Consider the following 21,033-nt stretch of genomic DNA (forward strand, 5'->3'; position numbering starts at 1 on the left):
TGGATGAAGAGATACATGCACTTCAACTCCTCCTACACAACTTTTTTTTTGCGTTGCATTGAACACAGATACCGAGACTTTACGCATTTTTATATTCTTCATCAAGCATGATTCCAAGCTCTTCTCAGTTTAGTACATCATCTGCACACTTAATTTTTATCATTCTTCACTAACACCACTTCACTTGCTTACTGTCTGATCTTGTCCAGATTTCTAACAGGCCACATACGACTGTGCATATGACGAGTCAGATCGTGTAACAGTGTATTCGACAGTGAGCTGATGGTTACAGGGCGCTGCAGGGCATACCCGATGGCATCCACCTGCACTTCCTATCGACTGGCCTGCGCGACGCCCTGCAGGCGGAGCTCGACAGCCCGGTGCAGGTGGGTCGACTCGCCGCCTGTCTGCTGGCTGCCCTGGAGAACTTCCCGTCTGCCGTTGAGGGCCGCACACTCGTCACCACTGCCACTTTCCTCGCCACTGCACTGCACCTCTGTGTCTCCGAATTAGGGTGAGAGCTCCGTGCTTGCACCTTCTATAGTGTCGATCTAATTCCAGGCTTCTTCACCTGTGAAATACACCTTCTTCCAGGAAGGACCTGTCACCTGCCACTTCGAGCGAAGTGTTTGGCTACGCACACCTGTGCACGCGGTGTACCATCGCCCTCCTGCAGGGTTGGCAGGTGCCACTGAAGGACTGGGGAGAACGGGACCGCAAGGATTCAGTAAACGACCACCCGGGCGGGAAAGTGTCAGATATCCAGACTGAGGTGAGTTCTGTGTGACTGTCCTGTTTATGACGTATTTGTCAGCAATACAATGCTGTGATGTTGTTGCTGTTGTAGTCTCCAGTCTGCATACTGGTTTGATGCCCTCTCCATGCTACTCTATCTTGTGCGAGCCTCTTTATTTGTGCCTAACTACAGCAACCTACATTGATTTTAACCTGCTTACTGTATTTAAGTCTGGTCTTTCTCTGCAAATTCAACCCCTCTCTCCACTCACACTTCTCTCAGCTGCCAAATTGACAGTTCCTAGATAGCTCAGAATGTGTCCTGTCAGCCAGTCACTTCTTTTGTCATTTTGTGCAATAAATTTCATTTCTCCCCACATAAATTTATTACTTCTTTGTTAGTTTTGTGATTTACATACCTAATAGTGGAAATGTTGCTTTGAAGTAAATTTACACACACCTAGATACGCACAAACACGCGCGTAACTTGCACACACATGACCACTGTCTCTGACTGCCATGGCCAGACTGCAATCAACTGCAAATGATGGGATAAGCTGTATCTGGGAGCTGGGTGGGGAGGAAAAGGCTGGGGGGGGGGGGGGGGGGTTGTGATTGTAAGGTGCTGCTTGTGGGAGCATACAGGGACGAGGTGGGGAGAGTGTAGGGAAGCTAGGTGCAGTTCGGAGGTTAGATGGAGGGCAGAGGGGTTGTGGAACAGAAAAGTAGAGAAGTGAAAAGAGTTTAGTGTGTAGTGCTGGTGTGGGAATAGAGAAGGGATAGGATGGTGAAGGATAATAACTAATGAAGGCTGAGGGTAGAGGGGTTGTGAGAAAATAGGATTTACTACACTGAGAGTTTCCATCTGTGCAATTCAGAAAAGCTGGTGTCGTTAGGAAGGCTGTCGAACAGTCACTGACGTGAAGAGTGTTGTGTTGGGCAGTGCACTCAGCAATTGGATGGTCTAGCTGTCTTGGCTTCAGTTGATCATTGGCCATTCATGCAGACAGCCAGCTTGTTGGTTGTCATTTCCACATACAGAGAAGCACTTGGATTGCAGCTTAGCTTGTAGTCACATGATGGGTTTCACAGGTAGCCCTGCCTTTGATGGGATAGGTGGTGCTTGTGACTGGATTGGAATAAGTGGTGGCGGTAGGATGTATGGGTCAAGTCTTGGATCTAGGTCTATTGCAGGGATGTGCACTGTGAGACTAGGGATTAGGAGCAGCGGTGGAATAGGAATGGAAGAGGATATTTGTAAGTTCAGTGGACAGCAGAATACCACTGTGGGAGAGGTGGGTTGGACATTCCCCATTTCAGGGATTTGGAACCCTGGCGAAGAATGTGATTCAGTTGCTACAGTCCTGGGTGGTACAGAATCAAGATGGGAATGCTCCTTCATGCCCAGACATTGGGACTCAAGGAGGCGGTGAGTGACTGGAGAGATAAGGCACATTTCAATATTATTTATGTATTTTTATCCATTTTTATCCCTCGCCATAGATCTTCGCTTCTTCCATCTACACCAATACAGAAAAGATCCTTTATACTGAACCCAAACGCAGTCCCTACATACAGTTCTTGCATTGGTGCTTGGCCCATAGAATCCCCCCCCCCAAAATGGGCTTACCGTCAAATTACCCATCTCCAGCAGCAACTTCTCCTTCCACAATGACCTCCTTCTGCTCAGATTCCATTAGTCCTCAGCTCTCGTCCTCCAAAATCATGTAATCAGGCCCAAACCTCTTTGCAAACCTCCTCTCCAGTCATAAAATTCTCCTGCTGTGTGATCCCAAATTCCTGTATCCCATCTCTCGCATTGAAACTCCTGCCCTCCAGGAACTAGAGCAGCATGTGCAACACCCCTCAAAAAACTCTCCAACCTGTTCACCTCCTACTTCCACATTGGATGACCACTGTCCACCACCTTCTCACCATCCTCTCATAGCTGACAAACCCTACCCCACAGACCTACTACATTTACCACACCCTCAAAAACTCACTCCCAGCACCATATAGAATCCAGGCGTAAATGGACCCGGAACACGGTCATGAACCTTTCCCCCAAATAGCCTTACTCCCACAGAAGTATCATTCCTCTCCAAAGGCCTGACCTTTTGCCTATCTTCCAAATTCAGTTATGCTGGACTTCTTAAAGACCTTCTCTGCTTCTCCTAGTCCCTACAGTGGAAACACTTTCTCGCCACCATCTCTACCAGACTCAACCTAAAACCAATATTGGACCCGGCCTGACTCAGTTCACTCCTCCATCCAACTGTAATTCACTCCCACTGCCCCAAATCACTCCTCCTTAACTTCCCAGAATTTATTAACCTCGAACTTTGCTTCACTGTCATTCCCCAAATCCCTCAGTATGGGAGCTAAGCTTACATCCACAGAAAGAACCTCAGTGCACCGGCTAAAAATTTATCCCAAACTTATAATTCTACCTGCAGACAAAGGCTTCACTGTTGTTGTTTTGCGCTGCAAGGATTAGCTGGTGGAAGGTCACTGCCAGCTTTCAGAGTTGCCGACCTGCATACCCTGCCACAGTGACCCATTTTTAAATATAAAGCAGGATCTCAAGTATCTCCTCAAATCCTTAGGTCCATAGCAGAACCTCTCTCCCCTGAGTCCGTCTCTCGTCTCACCCATGCCACTACCTGCACTCTGACCTTTTACATGCTTCATAAAGTCCATAAAGCCATAAACTCAAACACCCAGAACACCTAACTGTAACCAGTTACTGTGTCCCACTAAGATAATCTCTGTTCTCTTAGACCAGCAACTTCAGCCTATTACTGCAACTACCCTCCTATACAGAAGATATCAACCATTTCCTCTAATGACTATCCAATGTTGTTGTTCATTTACACACTCAACCCGGCTCCTCACTATTTACTATTGATGTCACCTACCTTACACTATTAACCCTAGCGGCAATGGCTTTGCTGCTGTTGAACACTACCTTTCCAAGAGCCCCACTGAATCTGAATCTACAACATCTTTCCTGGTCACTATAACCAGCTATATCTTCATCCACAATTACATGGCCTTTGAAGGCATCACCTTCAAACAAATCATTGGTACGGCAGTGGGCAACTGTGTGGCATCATCCTATGCTAACCTGTTAATGGGACATCTAGAGGAATTGTTCATAACCTCCCAGAATCTCAAGCCTGTCACCTGTTTCAGATTTCTTGATAACATCTTCATGATCTGGATTGAGGATGATGAAACCCTATCCACATCCTTCTTGAACCTCAACACCTTCTCCCCCATTCACTTCATGTTATCATCCTCAACTTGATGAGCCACCTTCCTCGGTATTGACCTCCACCTCAAACATGGCTACATTAGTATCTCTGTCTGCACCAAACCTACTGACCACCAGTAACACCTCAACTTTGACAGGTTCCACCGATTCTGTACCAAGAAGTCCCTTCAATACAGCGTAGCCACCCATGGTTGCCCCGTATGTAGTGACAAATGGCCCTTCTCGAAATATACTGATGGCCTCATGGAAGCCTTCACAGAAGGTAATCAGCCTCCTAAACTTGTACAGAAACAGATATACTGTGCCTTATCTCTCTACTCACGCACTGCCCCCCCCCCCCCCCCCCCCCCATAGTCCCACTCTCTTGCCACAGAGGAGCATTCTCTTCTGACTCAGTACCAGCCAGGACTAGAGTGACTGACATTCTCTGCCCGGGTTTTGACTACCTATTCTCGAGCCCTGAAATGAGGAATGTCTTACCCACTATCTTCCTCATTCCTCCCACAGCCGTGTTCCACCCTGCACTGAACCTACACAATATCCTTGTCCATCCATACACAGCTTCTGCTCCCAGCCCCTTGCCACATGGCTCATATCACTATAATAGACCTAGATGCAAGACCTGTCTCATACATCCTCAAGTATCACGTATGCCATCAAAGGCAAAGCTACTGGAGTAACCAGTCATGATCTACAAGATAAGCAGCAACAACTGTGCTACACTCTACGTTGACATGACAACCGACAATTTGTCGTTTGCACAAATGGCCACTGGCAAACTGTGAACAAGAAACAACTGGACCACCCACAGTCACCGAGCAAGCTGCCCAGCACAGTGTCTATCACATCAGTGACTGCATCTCGACCTGTGACATCTGGATACTTCCTACCAACACCAGCTTTTCTGAATTATGTAGGTGGTAACTCTTACTGCAATATATCCTACATTCCCGTATGCCCCTGGCCTCAACCTAAGTTACTCACTGCCCTTCACCCACCTATCCCCTTCCCTGCTTCTACTTCAGCATTACAATGCCTTCTGTTCTAAGAGCCCATAGTCTGTATACTCCCCCCCCCCCTCCCCCCCAAACACAACCCTCCTGCACTCTCCCTCTGTTAATATCCCGACCCCGACTGCACTTAACTGCATCTCTCCACCTCATCCCTGTAAGCTCCTACAAGTAGCACTTTACCATTTCCCTCCTGCTCCCAGCTTCCACCTTACCTCCAATTCTCTGTTTTCTTCTCCCATCTCCCATCATGCGCAGTTGCTCACAGTCTTTCCTTGGCAGCCAGTCTCTTTCAGAAGAAGGCCTTCTGGCCGAAAGCTTACATGTTTAGTAGTCATTTTGTTGTGCCTGTCTATGACTCAACATCTCTGTTGTATTGTGAGTAGTTATCTATCCTTTTCATTATATTGTCATTATTCCATACTGGATTTTCCATTTTCATTTTATAATATTGTGATTATTTCATACAGAATTTTTGTTTATTTAAAAATGTTCAGTTGCGTCACATGGGTAACGTTTGGCCCGATTTCACTGACAGCATTTCAGGTATATTTTTGTAAAAAAAGAAAATACTAGGATTTAAATTTAGAATATTAGGTAACGTTTGGCCTGATTTCACTGACAGCATTTCAGGTATATTTTTGTAAAAAAAGAAACACTAAGATTTAAATTTAGAATATTCTCATTTTCAGAAACATTCTTGACACCCGCAGTTTGTGTTTATTTTGACATGCCAGTTTTGAGAACTGCTTTCATTGTCTCATTCTATAATTAAATTCTTGAATTATCACAAAATTTAATTCAACTACATTCCATTAAACTTGTTTACTTTTGTTGTTGATCACCTTATGACCTTTTTCGACAGTATAGGCATTCCATCAACTGTTCTTCCAATCACTAAAGTTTCTTTGACTTACAGTGCCTTTGGCAAATTATTTTCTTCTCGACTTTCTAATTTTTTTTAAAACTAAATATACATAGGCTGCAACCCTGTCTCACTTCCCTCTCACCTACTGCTTTTCCTTCATGCCCTGCAACAATGTCGAAGGGTGTATCCAGCCATCATTATCAAAAGATTTTCCTAAATCTACAAATATATGAACACAGGTTTGCCCCCCTCTGGTGTGTCTTGTGAGATAAGACATAGTGTCAGTACACAATAGGATTTATTTCATGAGACAGTAAAGACACTGTACAAGATATGATTCTAGAAACCACTTTAGAATTTCTAGTGATCTTTGACTGGTACAATAACTTTCTGAGTAAAAATAGGCAGAAAGCTAGGAAGAAACTAACTCAGCAAGTGTGAAATGTGGATTATAAGAATTTATGTATGAGTAGACAATATATCAGATTAACTAATTAATGGAAAATCTCATATAAAGATGTGAAACAATTACTAACAAAGAGATAGAGGGGCTGGCCAGTACTTACCTCAGCTCAGTACAGCCGATAGAAACACAAAAAACAACCGAAAATTTAAGTTCCTAGCTTTCGGAATAAATGTTCCTTCATCAGGGAGGAGAGAGGGGAAAGAAAGGGAAGAAGGTAAAGTGGATTTAGTTACTCACAACCCAGGTTATGAAGCAACAGGGAAAGGAAAACAGGGAAGGTAGCAAGGATGGAGGCATGGTTGTCTGAGGGAAGCCAAAGATATTCTACTGCAGGTACTGTGCCAGCTTCAAACCAAAGAGGATGCATACAGAAGTAAAGAGGTGTATAGTATAAAGATGTAGGATGGAAAGATGCATGAATGGCTAAAGGGAAAGAGGAGAAGACTGAAAAGTAAATGGGAGTGAGGTTGTTTAACGTAGGTTCAGTCCAGGGGGATGGCGGGATGAAAGGATGTGCTGGAGTGCAAGTTCCCATCTCCGCAGTTCAGAGGGACTGGTGTTGGGTGGGAGAAGCCAAATGGCACATACAGTGTAGCAGGTTCCTAGGTCCCTAGAATTATGCTGGAGGGCATGCTCCGCTACTGGGTATTGAGCATCTCCTAGGCGGACAGTTCCTCTGTGTCCGTTCATACGCTCAGCCAGTTTAGTTGTTGTCATACCAATGTAAAAGGCTGTGCAGTGCAGGCATGTCAGCTGATAAATAACATGTGTAGTCTCACACGTGGCCCTGCCTTGAATTGTGTATGTTTTCCTAGTAGCGGGGCTGGAGTAGGTGGTTGTGGGGGGATGCATGGGGCAGTTTTTGCAGCGGGGTCGGTTACAGGGGTAGGAACCGCTGGGTAGAGAAGGTAGTCTGGGAATATTGCAGGGTTTAACAAGGATGTTACGGAGGTTAGGGGGACGACGAAAGGCAACTCTGGGTGGTGTGGGGAGAATTTTGTCAAGGGATGATCTCATTTCAGGGGTTGACTTGAGAAAGTCATATCCCTGGCGGAGTAATTTATTGATGTATTCGAGGCCAGGATAATATTGGGTGACAAGGGGGATGCTTCTGTGTGGTCTGAGGGTAGGAATATTGTTGTTGGACGGGGAGGAATGTATTGCTCGGGAGATCTCTTTGTGGACAAGGTCTGCAGGATAGTTGCGGGAGAGGAAAGCACTGGTCAGGTTATTGGTGTAATTGTTGAGGGATTCGTCACTGGAGCAGATACGTTTGCCACGAATACCTAGGCTGTAGGGAAGGGAGCGTTTGATGTGGAATGGATGGCAGCTATCAAAGTGAAGGTACTGTTGTTTGTTGGTGGGTTTGATATGGACAGAGGTGTGGATGTGAGCTTCAACAAGATGAAGGTCAACATCCAGGAAGGTGGCTTTGGTTTTGGAGAAGGACCAGGTGAAATTCAGATTCGAAAAGGAGTTGAGGTTATGGAGGAAATTAAGGAGTGTTTCTTCACCATGAGTCCAGACCACAAAGATGTCATCTATAAACCTATACCAGGCCAGGGGAAGCAGCTGTTGGGTCTTCAGGAAAGCCTCCTCCATGCGGCCCATGAAGAGGTTGGCATAGGATGGAGCCATCCTGGTTCCCATGGCAGTTCCCCTGATTTGTTTGTAGGTCTGGCCTTCAAAAGTGAAGTAATTATGGGTGAGGATGAAGTTGGTAAGTGTGATAAGGAACGAGGTTTTTGGAAGATCTTCGGGTGGGCGTTGGGAGAGGTAGTGCTCAAGGGCAGAGAGACCATGGGTGTGTGGGATGTTTGTGTAAAGGGATGTAGCATCTATGGTCACAAGAAAGGTTTCAGGTGGGAGAGGAGTGGGAATGGATTTGAGGCGTTCTAGGAAGTGGTTTGTGTCCTTGATGTAGGATGGGAGTCTGCAGGTGATAGGTTGGAGGTGTTGGTCTACCAGAGCTGAGATACGTTCTGTTGGGGCTTTGAAGCCTGCTACAATGGGACGGCCAGGATGGTTCTCTTTGTGGATTTTGGGTAATAGGTAGAAGGTAGGGGTACGTGGCTCAGGTGGAGTGAGTAAGTCTATGGAAGCCATTGTGAGGCCTTGTGAGGGACCTTGGATTTTTAGGATTTTCTGCAGCTAAGTATGAATGGAGGGAATGGGAGGCTAGGTTTGTTGGCTATGAGGGGGGTTTGTTGACGGTTCTGTTGTGGTTGGTGTTTGTGAGGGATAGGGAGAGGGACCCCACTTCTTAGGTGTTGCACTAGCACTGTGGATAGTTTTTTCCGGTGGTGTGTGGCATGGGACTCAAGTTTGCGGCTGGCTTCTAGGGTGATGTTCCTGAGTGTGTTCTCCAAGCAAGGGTTTGAGAGGTGGAGGACTTTGAAGAGAGATAGGAGCTGTTGGGAGTGGTGGTTACATGAAGTAGTGGAGAGATTCAGGACAAGTTGGGTAAGGGCTAAGGATTGAAGGTTCTGGAAGTCCAGGAGAGATTGGTGGAAGGAGGAATTGCACCCAGAGATGGGAACTTTTAAGGTAAGTCCTTTAGGGGTAATTCCAAAGGTTAAGCAGGAACGGAGGAAAAGTATGTGGGATTGCATTTTGGCTACGGTAAATGCATGTTTCCGGAATGAATGTAAATAATGTGGTATAGGATTAGGGTACATAGTGGGTAACTGGTGGGTAGGGAAATTAAATAACTAAAGTTAGAATAGTAATCATAAGCCTAGCCACCCTACTCAATCTCCCCATCCCAGCACATACCCCACACAGACCAAATCTCAACTATAACCACCGTCAAATGCCACATATCACCAACTCCAATTCAGTTCTAAACCTCTCATCCAGATCCCTCTCTCCTCAAGAGACATCTGTTCTATCAAAAGGCTTAACCTTTAGCCCCACACCTAAATTCAACCACACTGCCCTGGTTAAAGATCTCCTCTCTTTCACCTGGAACCTCAACTGGAAATATCACTTCACCACCCAAACACAGCCCCCAAATACTAGACCCAGTGTTGAACCTTGTTTAGAACAGTTCCGACCGCCTTCTCAAAGGGATCCTCCTCCCCTCCCCCAAAATCATCCCTTGCAGACATTTCAGGAATTCCTCACATCCAGTGTTGCCTCCCAGTCCTTCTTGAAGAACATCCCGACAACCCCCAACATCACCCCAGCTGAATCCCGTGCCATTAAGCAGCTGAAAACAGACCGCTCTATTGTAATCCTTCCGGCGGATAAAGGCTCCACAACTGTGGTACTTGACCGTGTGGAGTATGTGGCAGAAGGACTGCGTCAACTCTCCGACACCTCAACCTACAAAGCTGTTACCCAGGATCCCATTCCCTCCATTCAGACTGAGCTGCAGAAAATCCTAAAAATCCAAGGTCCCTCACAATGGCTTCCATAGACTTACTCACTCCACCTGAGCCACGTACCCCTACCTTCTACCTATTACCCAAAATCCACAAAGAGAACCATCCTGGCCGTCCCATTGTAGCAGGCTTCAAAGCCCCAACAGAACGTATCTCAGCTCTGGTAGACCAACACCTCCAACCTATCACCTGCAGACTCCCATCCTACATCAAGGACACAAACCACTTCCTAGAACGCCTCAAATCCATTCCCACTCCTCTCCCACCTGAAACCTTTCTTGTGACCATAGATGCTACATCCCTTTACACAAACATCCCACACACCCATGGTCTCTCTGCCCTTGAGCACTACCTCTCCCAACGCCCACCCGAAGATCTTCCAAAAACCTCGTTCCTTATCACACTTACCAACTTCATCCTCACCCATAATTACCTCACTTTTGAAGGCCAGACCTACAAACAAATCAGGGGAACTGCCATGGGAACCAGGATGGCTCCATCCTATGCCAACCTCTTCATGGGCCGCATGGAGGAGGCTTTCCTGAAGACCCAACAGCTGCTTCCCCTGGCCTGGTATAGGTTTATAGATGACATCTTTGTGGTCTGGACTCATGGTGAAGAAACACTCCTTAATTTCCTCCATAACCTCAACTCCTTTTCGAATCTGAATTTCACCTGGTCCTTCTCCAAAACCAAAGCCACCTTCCTGGATGTTGACCTTCATCTTGTTGAAGCTCACATCCACACCTCTGTCCATATCAAACCCACCAACAAACAACAGTACCTTCACTTTGATAGCTGCCATCCATTCCACATCAAACGCTCCCTTCCCTACAGCCTAGGTATTCGTGGCAAACGTATCTGCTCCAGTGACGAATCCCTCAACAATTACACCAATAACCTGACCAGTGCTTTCCTCTCCCACAACTATCCTGCAGACCTTGTCCACAAAGAGATCTCCCGAGCAATACATTCCTCCCCGTCCAACAACAATATTCCTACCCTCAGACCACACAGAAGCATCCCCCTTGTCACCCAATATTATCCTGGCCTCGAATACATCAATAAATTACTCCGCCAGGGATATGACTTTCTCAAGTCAACCCCTGAAATGAGATCATCCCTTGACAAAATTCTCCCCACACCACCCAGAGTTGCCTTTCGTCGTCCCCCTAACCTCCGTAACATCCTTGTTAAACCCTGCAATATTCCCAGACTACCTTCTCTACCCCTGTAACCGACCCCGCTGCAAAACCTGCCCCATGCATCCCCCCACAACCACCTACTCCAGCCCCGCTACTAGGAAAACATACACAATTCAAGGCAGGGCCACGTGTGAGACTACACATGTCATTTATCAGCTGACATGCCTGCACTGCACAGCCTTTTACATTGGTATTACAACAACTAAACTGTCTGAGCGTATGAACGGACACAGAGGAACTGTCCGCCTAGGAGATGCTCAATACCCAGTAGCGGAGCATGCCCTCCAGCATAATTCTAGGGACCTAGGAACCTGCTACACTGTATGTGCCATTTGGCTTCTCCCACCCAACACCAGTCCCTCTGAACTGCGGAGATGGGAACTTGCACTCCAGCACATCCTTTCATCCCGCCATCTCCCTGGACTGAACCTACGTTAAACAACCTCACTCCCATTTACTTTTCAGTCTTCTCCTCTTTCCCTTTCCTCTTTAGCCATTCATGCATCTTTCCATCCTACATCTTTATACTATACACCTCTTTACTTCTGTATGCATCCTCTTTGGTTTGAAGCTGGCACAGTACCTGCAGTAGAATATCTTTGGCTTCCCTCAGACAACCATGCCTCCATCCTTGCTACCTTCCCTGTTTTCCTTTCCCTGTTGCTTCATAACCTGGGTTGTGAGTAACTAAATCCACTTTACCTTCTTCCCTTTCTTTCCCCTCTCTCCTCCCTGATGAAGGAACATTTATTCCGAAAGCTAGGAACTTAAATTTTCGGTTGTTTTTTGTGTTTCTATCGGCTGTACTGAGCTGAGGTAAGCCCCTCTATCTCTTTGTTAGTAAATATATCAGATTATAAAGATTATGTGGACATAGGTGAAAGAAGCAGTTGGTCGACAAAGGCAAAGAGCAAAATGTGTTACAGGCATGAAGGAAATAAAAGAGCAAAAATATCAAATGACACAAGATGTCTGAAGAGAAGGTGAGAGATTCAAGCAAACAATAACAGGAACATGATAGTATCTCCTGGCTTTAAACAGACAGAAATGGTGTGTAGAGGATGTAGTAAGACTGAAAATTTGTTTGAAGAAAGGGTTGAAAAATATGAAGCAATAATGTGTACATTAAGTGTGTTTGCCGTAGCAAATATGGACAACCATAGGCTGTATAATGGAATGATAACAATGAAAATTTGTGCTGGATCAGGTCACAAACTCGGACTTCCTGCTTATTGCGAGCGGTTCGCCTTACCATTAGGCTATCAGAGTACAACTGTAACCAGACCCAAATTTCCATGTGTTGTCAATCATATGTCCACAACCTGCACTCATACATCCAGTATGTATATCTCCATACAGGGGAGACATTTTAATTGAAAGTCACTTGCGCGGTATTCTCAGATAAATACAATATTGCAGTGCCCACCATGTTGTTCAGAACTACAGTGCATTATTCCTTCAGGCATGTATGGACAACTGTCAGCTGTAGAATATAATGATAACAGTGGGATGACACCAGACGAGTGACATTCAGTCAAAAATTTCCTCTCCTATGCAGGAATATACATAATGTATGTAAGAGTACAGGTTGTAGCCACACAGTTGATACTCGAGTAGCCTAATGGTAAGGCCGCTACTTGTGATAAGCAGGAAATCCGGGTTCCCCAGAAATTTTCATTGTCATCATTCCATTATACAACTGATGGTTGTCCATATTTGCAACTACAAATACATTTCACATATTTGATAACGGTTGTAGTCACCGCAGTGCCTGTTCCTTCAGACGTGCTTGCATGTCTGAAGGAATATTGAATCGTATTTCTGAACAACACAGGCACTGTAATACTGCAGTAGCTTTTGTTACATAGACACCATATTTCAATTTGTTACAGTGCTGGATGGCATGGTAACCAAGAACAAAAAGAAAAGTGTGCTGTTTTCCTTTCCCTGTTGCTTCATAACCTGGGTTGCGAGTAACTGAGTCCACTTTCCCTTCATCCCTTTCTTTACCCTCTCTCCTCTCTGATGAAGGAACATTTGTTCCGAAAGCTAGGAACGTAAAATTTTTGGTTCTGTTTTTTGTGTATCTATCGGCTGTACTGAGCTAAGTACTGGCCAGCCCCTCTATCTCTTTGTTAGTATTTGTTTCACATCTGTATATGAGATTTTCCATTAATAATTGTGCTGTAAGTGTCTCACTCAACTTTTAGGATGATTATGAGCACAAGTATCTTGTATTTGTTCGAGATTTCCTCAGTTTGACATCATACCTTATTTCCCTCTCCCCAGGATGATCACAGCAATGATGGCTCCGGACGTGCAGAAAGTGTCCTGCCCACCATAAAGGCAAGCATTACGAGCTTGCTGGAGCGTGAAGAGACCCCCATGGACACAAAGTCAAACTGCGGCCTCGTGCTGGTGCTTCTGGGGACGGTGCTGGGCGACGAGAATAGCTGGGCCCAGGTAAGCTCCTCCCCTCCTCTTGTCACCCCCCTCTCCTCCATTCCTCTCCCTTCTCCTACTATTCCCTCCTCCCTCCCCTCTTCACTCTTCACTCTTCTTTGCTCCCCTCTCTTCATGTGTCAGTCATATGCAGTAACCTTCGTGCCATTCCCAATATCTGTGCCCTCTCTGTCTAATTTTTTGTCAGTATGGAGATTATACTCTTAGAGTACAGAGTTCCATTGCATGATTAGTCCTCACTAGTTTGTCTACCAGTGATAACTTTGTTGAACAGTGCATATGTCTGTTATGTGATTCCACTAAGTTTATTAAAACCTACAAGGGTCTCATTCAGGTTGCTACAAATGACAACTAGATAGTGCTTTGTAGACACCACATTACTGTTGTTAAAATAATGGCAGCTCAGAAATTAGCCAAGTAGTTTGTTTACAATGAGCATTTAAAGAAACAGTAGCGCAGAAAACTGAAAATTTAGTGTCTAGGTTTTCATAAAAGCATTTATTACATTTTCATAAAAGCATAACCCGATGACAGTTATTTTAATCACTTCATTTAACTGTAGCCCATCAGTGACTTTCGGAAAAGACTATTCACAGTCGGTTTACAGATTTTCCTCACAGTTGCCCTGCTGTTAGTGATGAATTTTATGAAACTCAACTGAAAGTGGTTTTCGATCTGAAAAACATGGAGAAAATCGGCGTGGCTTGTGGTGAGATGGAATCATTTTGATGTTTATTGAAGTCTACAGACATTCAGTTTTCTATGAACATTTAGGTTCTGTAACGAGATTTCTCAAGTAATTTTCCAAATACAGGTCAGTGGACAACTGAAAAAATAAACAGAAAAGTCTTGTGAGAGAAACAGCAGTTCCGGAATGTGAGAAATTTAACAACAAATTTGAAAACCTGAAAAGATAGGTGAATGGGGTAAGAAGAAGGGAAAGATATTGCGCAAAGTTACAAGGACAGATACTTCTACTTATTGACCTCTTTTTAATTTTCTACTATTTCTACTAGTAGAGACAATTGAGAGTCAGAATAAAAACACTCAATTTTTTGGTAGTAAGTGCTGATTTTTGCTGCAGAATCAACATGGCATTACACATGAACAGGATAGTGATTTCTGGGAATGTTTTTGACAGACATTTCACTGGAGACCGTCTGAAATAAAAGCTACAATTGTGACACCTAGCCTGACAGCTCGGTAGGTTCTGCTGCATCCCGTAGTCCGAGTGGCAGTTGTCATATAGTGTGGATGAGTTTTACAGTACTCTGACTCAGACTATGGAACCCTACAGACGTACAGTGCGTGCCCGCGTTGTTCCACAGTACCTGGAGCAGGTGGAGAGTGGTGGCGGTGGTGGTGGCGTGGCCGGGCTGAGCATCGCGGCTGGCCTCCTCAGCAGCCTCCCGGCATCCCAGCTGCTGCAGCCGGCACACACCGCCCTCGATGGTCCCCGTGTCATCGTCAGAATTTATGAGGCTATCCTGGACACCATTAACAGGTATGTGAGAAGGAGTGAATTTTGAAACGTCTCTCTCTCTCTCTCTCTCTCTCTCTCTCTCTCTCTCTCTCTCTTTCTATTATTAAGCAAAGTTTTGTCAGAATGTCACAATTCAGAAAATTACTGATTGTTGTACGCTTCCATGATGGGCAAGAGAAACGTCCATAGACAGCAAACGTATGCAAAAAATTTGAGAAAATGAAATTAATTATTACTGGTAACAGATGCAAATGAAGCATCCATTTACATTGCTGTCCAATAATATTGTGAGGCCGAAGACAATCAGGCCATGGAAACTACTGCCAATGTCACTATACAGTAATGGACCGATCAGCGTAACATTATCTTTTGTAAAGATCCATGCAAGAAATGAAATGAAATGATCAGAAATTTGATCTCAGGGTGGTTCGACTTACAGATATTCAAGTAAGTAACAGAAGAACACCTATTGTGTCCGGGTGTTCTATCCTCAAACAATTCATCAGTAATCCTTTCTTTATTGGCTGTCAACAGAGAGACACAAATATTCAAACACAGTAATAGTTGTTACCACAGGAATCAATGAGGTGTGCTTTTCTAAATAAATTTGACTTACACATTTCAGTTAAATACCATATATTTAACTAAACACGGGGGTACGTAGAAGGAGATTAGTAAACTTTGTTGTATCCAACAGAAAAAGGTGCCACATACTGGTAGGAATAAATGAAGTACATAATCAGTGCTTGTTTCTTTACCAATGGTATACATTGTCCATTTCCACTTGGCTCTCTCACCAAATGTTTCTGGCTGAACACTATCATTACAACTTTAAGTATAAAATGTATTTCTGTATGTCAAAAGAAACAGAAAATATCATTCACCATGAATTACATATTTAAGGGGGTCCAAAAAGCCCTATCTTTCCATTGTTGTTATAGCACTTATAAATTACACATTTTCTCAGAAAGCGTTTGAGCTAGGAAGTTGAAATTTTTACAGGTTATTTTTTGCGGCATTGGCTACATCTTAACACAGAGATTTTTAGAAATCTGAATTCATTTGTTAGAGATTAATTTTTTCTATTATAATGAAAATTCACTATTTTTTGTGGCATTGTTTTGGTTATGAAAATTCAACAGTATACAGGTTTTTGGAATAAGGTTGTGTTAAGTCATGCAGAAGAAACTGGGTAACATTTTCTAAAAATTTGAAGCAATTTGGTTTGGTAGATCCTGAGAAAACGTGTAATTTGTGTGAAAAAAAATGAAACTTTTGGGAATTGAATGGCAAAGTTTGGATTAAATAACTTAATTGCATAGATAAAAAATCTACTCACCAAGTGGTAGCAGAAAAAACACATAAAATATGGCTGTAATTTTTGAGCCAGTGGCTCCTCCTTCAGGCAGAAGGGTTGAAGGGGAAGGAAGAGAGGGGAAGAAAAGGACTGGAGAGGTCTAGGAAAAGGGGTAGATTTTGGGGAAGTCACCCAAAACTGCATGTCCCACTGCACGTTTATTGGAATAGAAACACTTTACTTTGGTGTGTGTGTGTGTGTGTGGTGATGTTGCTACTTTCAATGACAGCAATGTTGTAAGGTGCAAAGTATTTTGAAATATGGGAATGACGGTAGGTTTTGACACTGTACGAACAATGCTTGCTTTGGACAAGAAAAGTCTTCAGGCTGCTGACAGGCCTGGAAATACCCTAGGAATACAAGCCAGAGTAAACAGGGAGGAGGCCAAAGGGGAAGCTGGAGGAACAGTTTGCAGAAGATGAAGATAGTCCATCCCATGGACCTGAAATACACTAAAAAACGTAATCCAAATGGGATTTAGTGCATTCCAATTCAAATTGAAAGTAGCAACAGCATCATACACATCAAAGTGAAGCATTCCTATTCCAATAAACACAGTCTTGAGGATTCTTGACCATCTAACACTATTTATTGTTTCATTGGGGTTTTTAGTTTTTCCATAAACACACTTTTTCAACAGTTCAGATGCTGCTAAAATTCTAAAAATACGATTTATCACCTCCATTACTGCACTGTCAGACTATGTTTGTGAGTGTAGACTTCACCATTTAGCAATGACTTGTTGTATAAACACCAACTGTTTTCTCCTTTGGGATGCAAGTAATGATAGTCTTTCATCAGTTGAAAAAGTATGAAAAAAAGAGCCCAAATAGCCTTCTTCATTTCATCAATGCTTCCTAATAGCCATTCCATAATAGTTCTGCATTTTGTCAGTTATACTGTCAAGTTAACCTCCCCTTCCCATCCAACCCTTTTCCATCACTGAGTTTTTGTTTTTTTTACAAAGCTTTCAGTTGCTGAAGTATTCGCCCCATTTATTTCTGTATTTGTCCAATACACTCAAATTTCTGCACTATATCGTCACCTCTTGGCTTCAGTTCTTGAATATGTTTGAAACTATTAGAGTCAATGTCACCAAGGTAATTCACATATCGCAGTTTATCACAAGCAATAGAACGTTGGCATATACTATCTACACCAGCCACTCCCATTCCTCCACTACAGCCACTATAGTTAGCTGTGCAATTGTTTTATGAACCAACATAAAAGCACATTGTTTAAGTAGTTTGTCCAAGAAAGCATATATCCTTTCCTGGGGTAAATAATAAATTTAGAAAATAGTGTCCTTAAATCACTATATAGTATGCAGTTTACACATATGAAGGATAAGCAGCAGTGTTACATTATACATTGTTTTGATAGTGTTTTATGTTGTCAGTAGCACCAATACTACATCTGAAGCCACTTAAAATTTACTGAACCTGTTTTTATGCAGACCACCGACATTTAAGATTTAATTAGTCAATGGAAATAGTCAAAGTGGTGATCAGCTAGCACTCTCAACCATTGTAGCAACTACTGCCTCAAATAGGCTCTGTTCCACTTATTTTATGATTTCTGGGGAGTCACTAAAGAAACAGTATCTTTCTCTTCTGTTAAATCCTATTTCTGACAGCAATCACAGCCACCTTGTCTGGACATCAACAAAGATTTGTTTCATTGTCTTGAGTTCACTGACAAAATATGTGCGTTAACGTACTGCAAGTAAAGGCGTGATGTCTTTTTCAATCAAACGTACATTCATTTGACGCAATTTAAGACAGTTCAAGATCACACAATGAAATGGAATATTTGATCAGATAATGTCAGTTCTTGAGTTCTCCTCAGCATCTGGGAGTGTTACGACATTGCATTAATAGTAGGAACAGAGAAAACCTAATGAAGAGGTGTGTGTTTCATCATGGGATTGTTAAGTACGAGTTAGAGCCTTACGAAGGAGCCTGACAAACTCCAGTGACAGAAGGTGTGACAGAGAGTCGTGATGCTCACGGATATGTTAACTGTCAGAAGTGCAAAAGCGTACTTCCAAAAAGAATGTGGCAACCTATTACTTGTTCCCACATATGTGTCACGAAATGAGAACGACGAGAAAATCAAAGAGATCATCGCTCATTTGGAAACTGAAAGACAGTCTGTCTGCTGATGCAGCATTCGTTAATTGAACGTGGCGGGGGTGGAAGATAGTGGCAGCAGAAGTACCTTTCACCACATACAGAAAGCGGGCCTGTGGAGTGCACACATAGCTGTAGATGTGTGTGTGCATAACCAGCGTCTTATGGTGTGACTACACCAAAGCCACAGGTGGGAGCACTACTACCAGCTGCTATCCCTCTGTGAGGGAAGACTGTTTTATTGTGAATGTGGAACAAATGGCAAGGCAAAGAGTTCTGTGACTCGTGCCTGATTCTGTTCTGTGGAAAAAGGTATGTAGCAGCACAGTTTATGACTAGTAACCTTCTCATTAGTATATTAAGAGTAGCAACACAAAATATCCGAGATTTGATTAGCACTCCAGCAATTGATGATTTGTGTAAGCTTGCTTTCCTGTTTTCACTAGTACAGTGAAGGAGAGGGAGACATTTTTAATCATATTACTACAAGTCTTTTGTTCTGACAGTAACTACAGCTGTTGCCATCAGCATACAGTGTGGTCTCTGCTATAAAGAAGACAGACATTCATTCATCACATTTATAGATCCTAAGAAAAAAGCAGAACCTTCAAGCGTGTCGAACAAGTTGAGGAACATCTAGAAACTGTACCTGTATGCCCATTAACAATGAACTATCACTGTACTATTTGTGATACACCAACTAAATGTAACCTAGTAAATTACCAGCAAAGTTACTGCTTTGAAAAAGCTCCTGCTTACTAATAAAGCTGCTGTTTATCTCCTGTATAGGTTACCATTTGTGCACACATACTGGTATTAAAAAAAGAGGCTGAGGCACACAAACAATTGTGACAGAGCAGTAAGTTTCATATGAAAACTGTGTTATCTTACAGTAACACCAATGTGTAAAAACTGTGTTGTTACTCACACAAGTAAACAAATAAATTCATGTAAATCAAATTTTTTGCTCATATTAGCAATGAGAAAATCTTTGTTTTTGTAATAGACGTACTTAAAACAGAAAATTATCAGATAGCATAAAGATTGTGAAATACGAACAACCTTTTCTGAATTATCCACCCACTAGATGTGTGATGAGTTCAAGCTTCTGTGGTAGGGGGCGCATGGTGGGGAGAATGCGGGATGGGGTTACCAGTAACTGCAGGATGCATCGTCATCCTCACATCCAGTGCCAGCCGCCAGTTGCAATGGGCACTCAGCTGCCACACAACTTGTCATGACAGAGGTTGTCATGAGTAACAGCTATGATGCTGCTGCAAATCATTGTCATTTATTACCACACTTGGGGGAAAGAACCTTTTTGTGGTCCTATGTGGTCCACCGTGCCTCTCACTCACTCCCCCCTGCCTCTGTGCCCTGCAACAGCACTGTGTGTGCCAGTGTACCAGCACTGGCATTTCAAGGCTGTGTTTGAATTAGGGGGTCAGTTCTGCGTGGAAATCTATCAGAAACCTGAAATTTGTAAGGAAGTTTTCAGTCAGCTATCTGGAACAACTGGGTACTCCGTAAAGTTTAACTTTGTCAGGATCTGAGGTCGCTGAATGACGAGCAGGAAGTTCGACAAGTTGCAATTTCACACACAACACTTTACAGGCTATGAGGTATCACAGATAATTTTTATATTTTATATGTCATGTTCCATGGGGTCAAATTGAAGAGCATGTCTTCCTGGTCATGGAGCAAGTCAGTACATGAAATTATAACAGAAGAGTAATAACACATTTACCTCTACATCTGCATAGATGCTCTGAAGTATTGTAAGTGGCAGAGGGTACCCCGTAACACTACTAGTCATTTCCCTTTCTGTTCCACCCAAAAATAGAGCTAGGCAAAAACAACTGCGTATATGTCTCATATGAGCCCTAGTTTCTCATATCTTATCTTTGTGGTCCTTACACTCAATGTATGTTGGAGACAGTAGAAATGTTCCGCAGTCAGCTTCAAGTGCTGGTTCTATAAATTTTCTCAATAGTGTTCCTTGAAAAGAATGTCGCTTTCCCTCCAGGGATTCCCATTTGAGTTCTTGAAGCATGTCCATAACACTTGCGTGTTGCTCGAACCTACTAGTAACAAATCTAGCAGCCCACCTATGAATTGGTTTAATGTCTTCCTTTAATCTGACATAGGTCACACCAGTGTCCTATATGCGGTCTCCTTTACAAGTGAACCATTCTTTCCAAAAATTCTCCCAATAACTTGTTGTTGACCATTCGCCTTCCCTACCTCAGTACTCATATGCTCTTTCCGTTTCATATCACTTTGCAGTGCTACACCCGGACGTGACTGTGTCAAGCAGGACACAATCAATGCTGTGTCTGAACATTACAGATTTGTTTTTCCTTCTCATCTGCATTAACTTACATTTTTCTATGTTTGCAGCTAACTGGTGCTTCAGCCACTATCTGCACCCAACTTAGCCATCCTCTACATCTGCATCTACATTTGCATGATCACTCTGCAATTCATGATTAAGTGCATGGCAGCGGCTTCGTCGAACCACCTTTAAGCTACTTCTTTGCTGTTCCACTCTTGAATGACATGCGGGAAACATTAACACTTAAATCTTTCCGTGCAAGCTCTACTTTCTCTTATTTTATTATGGTGATCATTCCTCCCTATGTAGGGGGCAT

At 43.4% G+C, this 21,033-nt stretch overlaps 1 protein-coding gene across 2 annotated transcripts in view; it reads left to right on the forward strand.

The window, feature by feature from the left end:
• The window catches only part of LOC126292220 (thyroid adenoma-associated protein homolog), a 193,366-nt gene that overhangs the window by 13,241 nt on the left and 159,092 nt on the right, over window positions 1-21,033 (forward strand). For both annotated transcript variants that reach the window (XM_049986086.1, XM_049986087.1), the window contains exons 4-7: window positions 293-514; window positions 595-772; window positions 13,237-13,410; window positions 14,739-14,914. In XM_049986086.1, coding sequence (XP_049842043.1) covers window positions 293-514; window positions 595-772; window positions 13,237-13,410; window positions 14,739-14,914 — 750 coding nt within the window. The remainder of the gene's footprint in view (window positions 1-292; window positions 515-594; window positions 773-13,236; window positions 13,411-14,738; window positions 14,915-21,033) is intronic.

The sequence above is a fragment of the Schistocerca gregaria genome, chromosome 9 (assembly GCF_023897955.1).
Source record: "Schistocerca gregaria isolate iqSchGreg1 chromosome 9, iqSchGreg1.2, whole genome shotgun sequence".
Classification (NCBI taxonomy): Eukaryota; Metazoa; Arthropoda; class Insecta; order Orthoptera; family Acrididae; genus Schistocerca; species Schistocerca gregaria.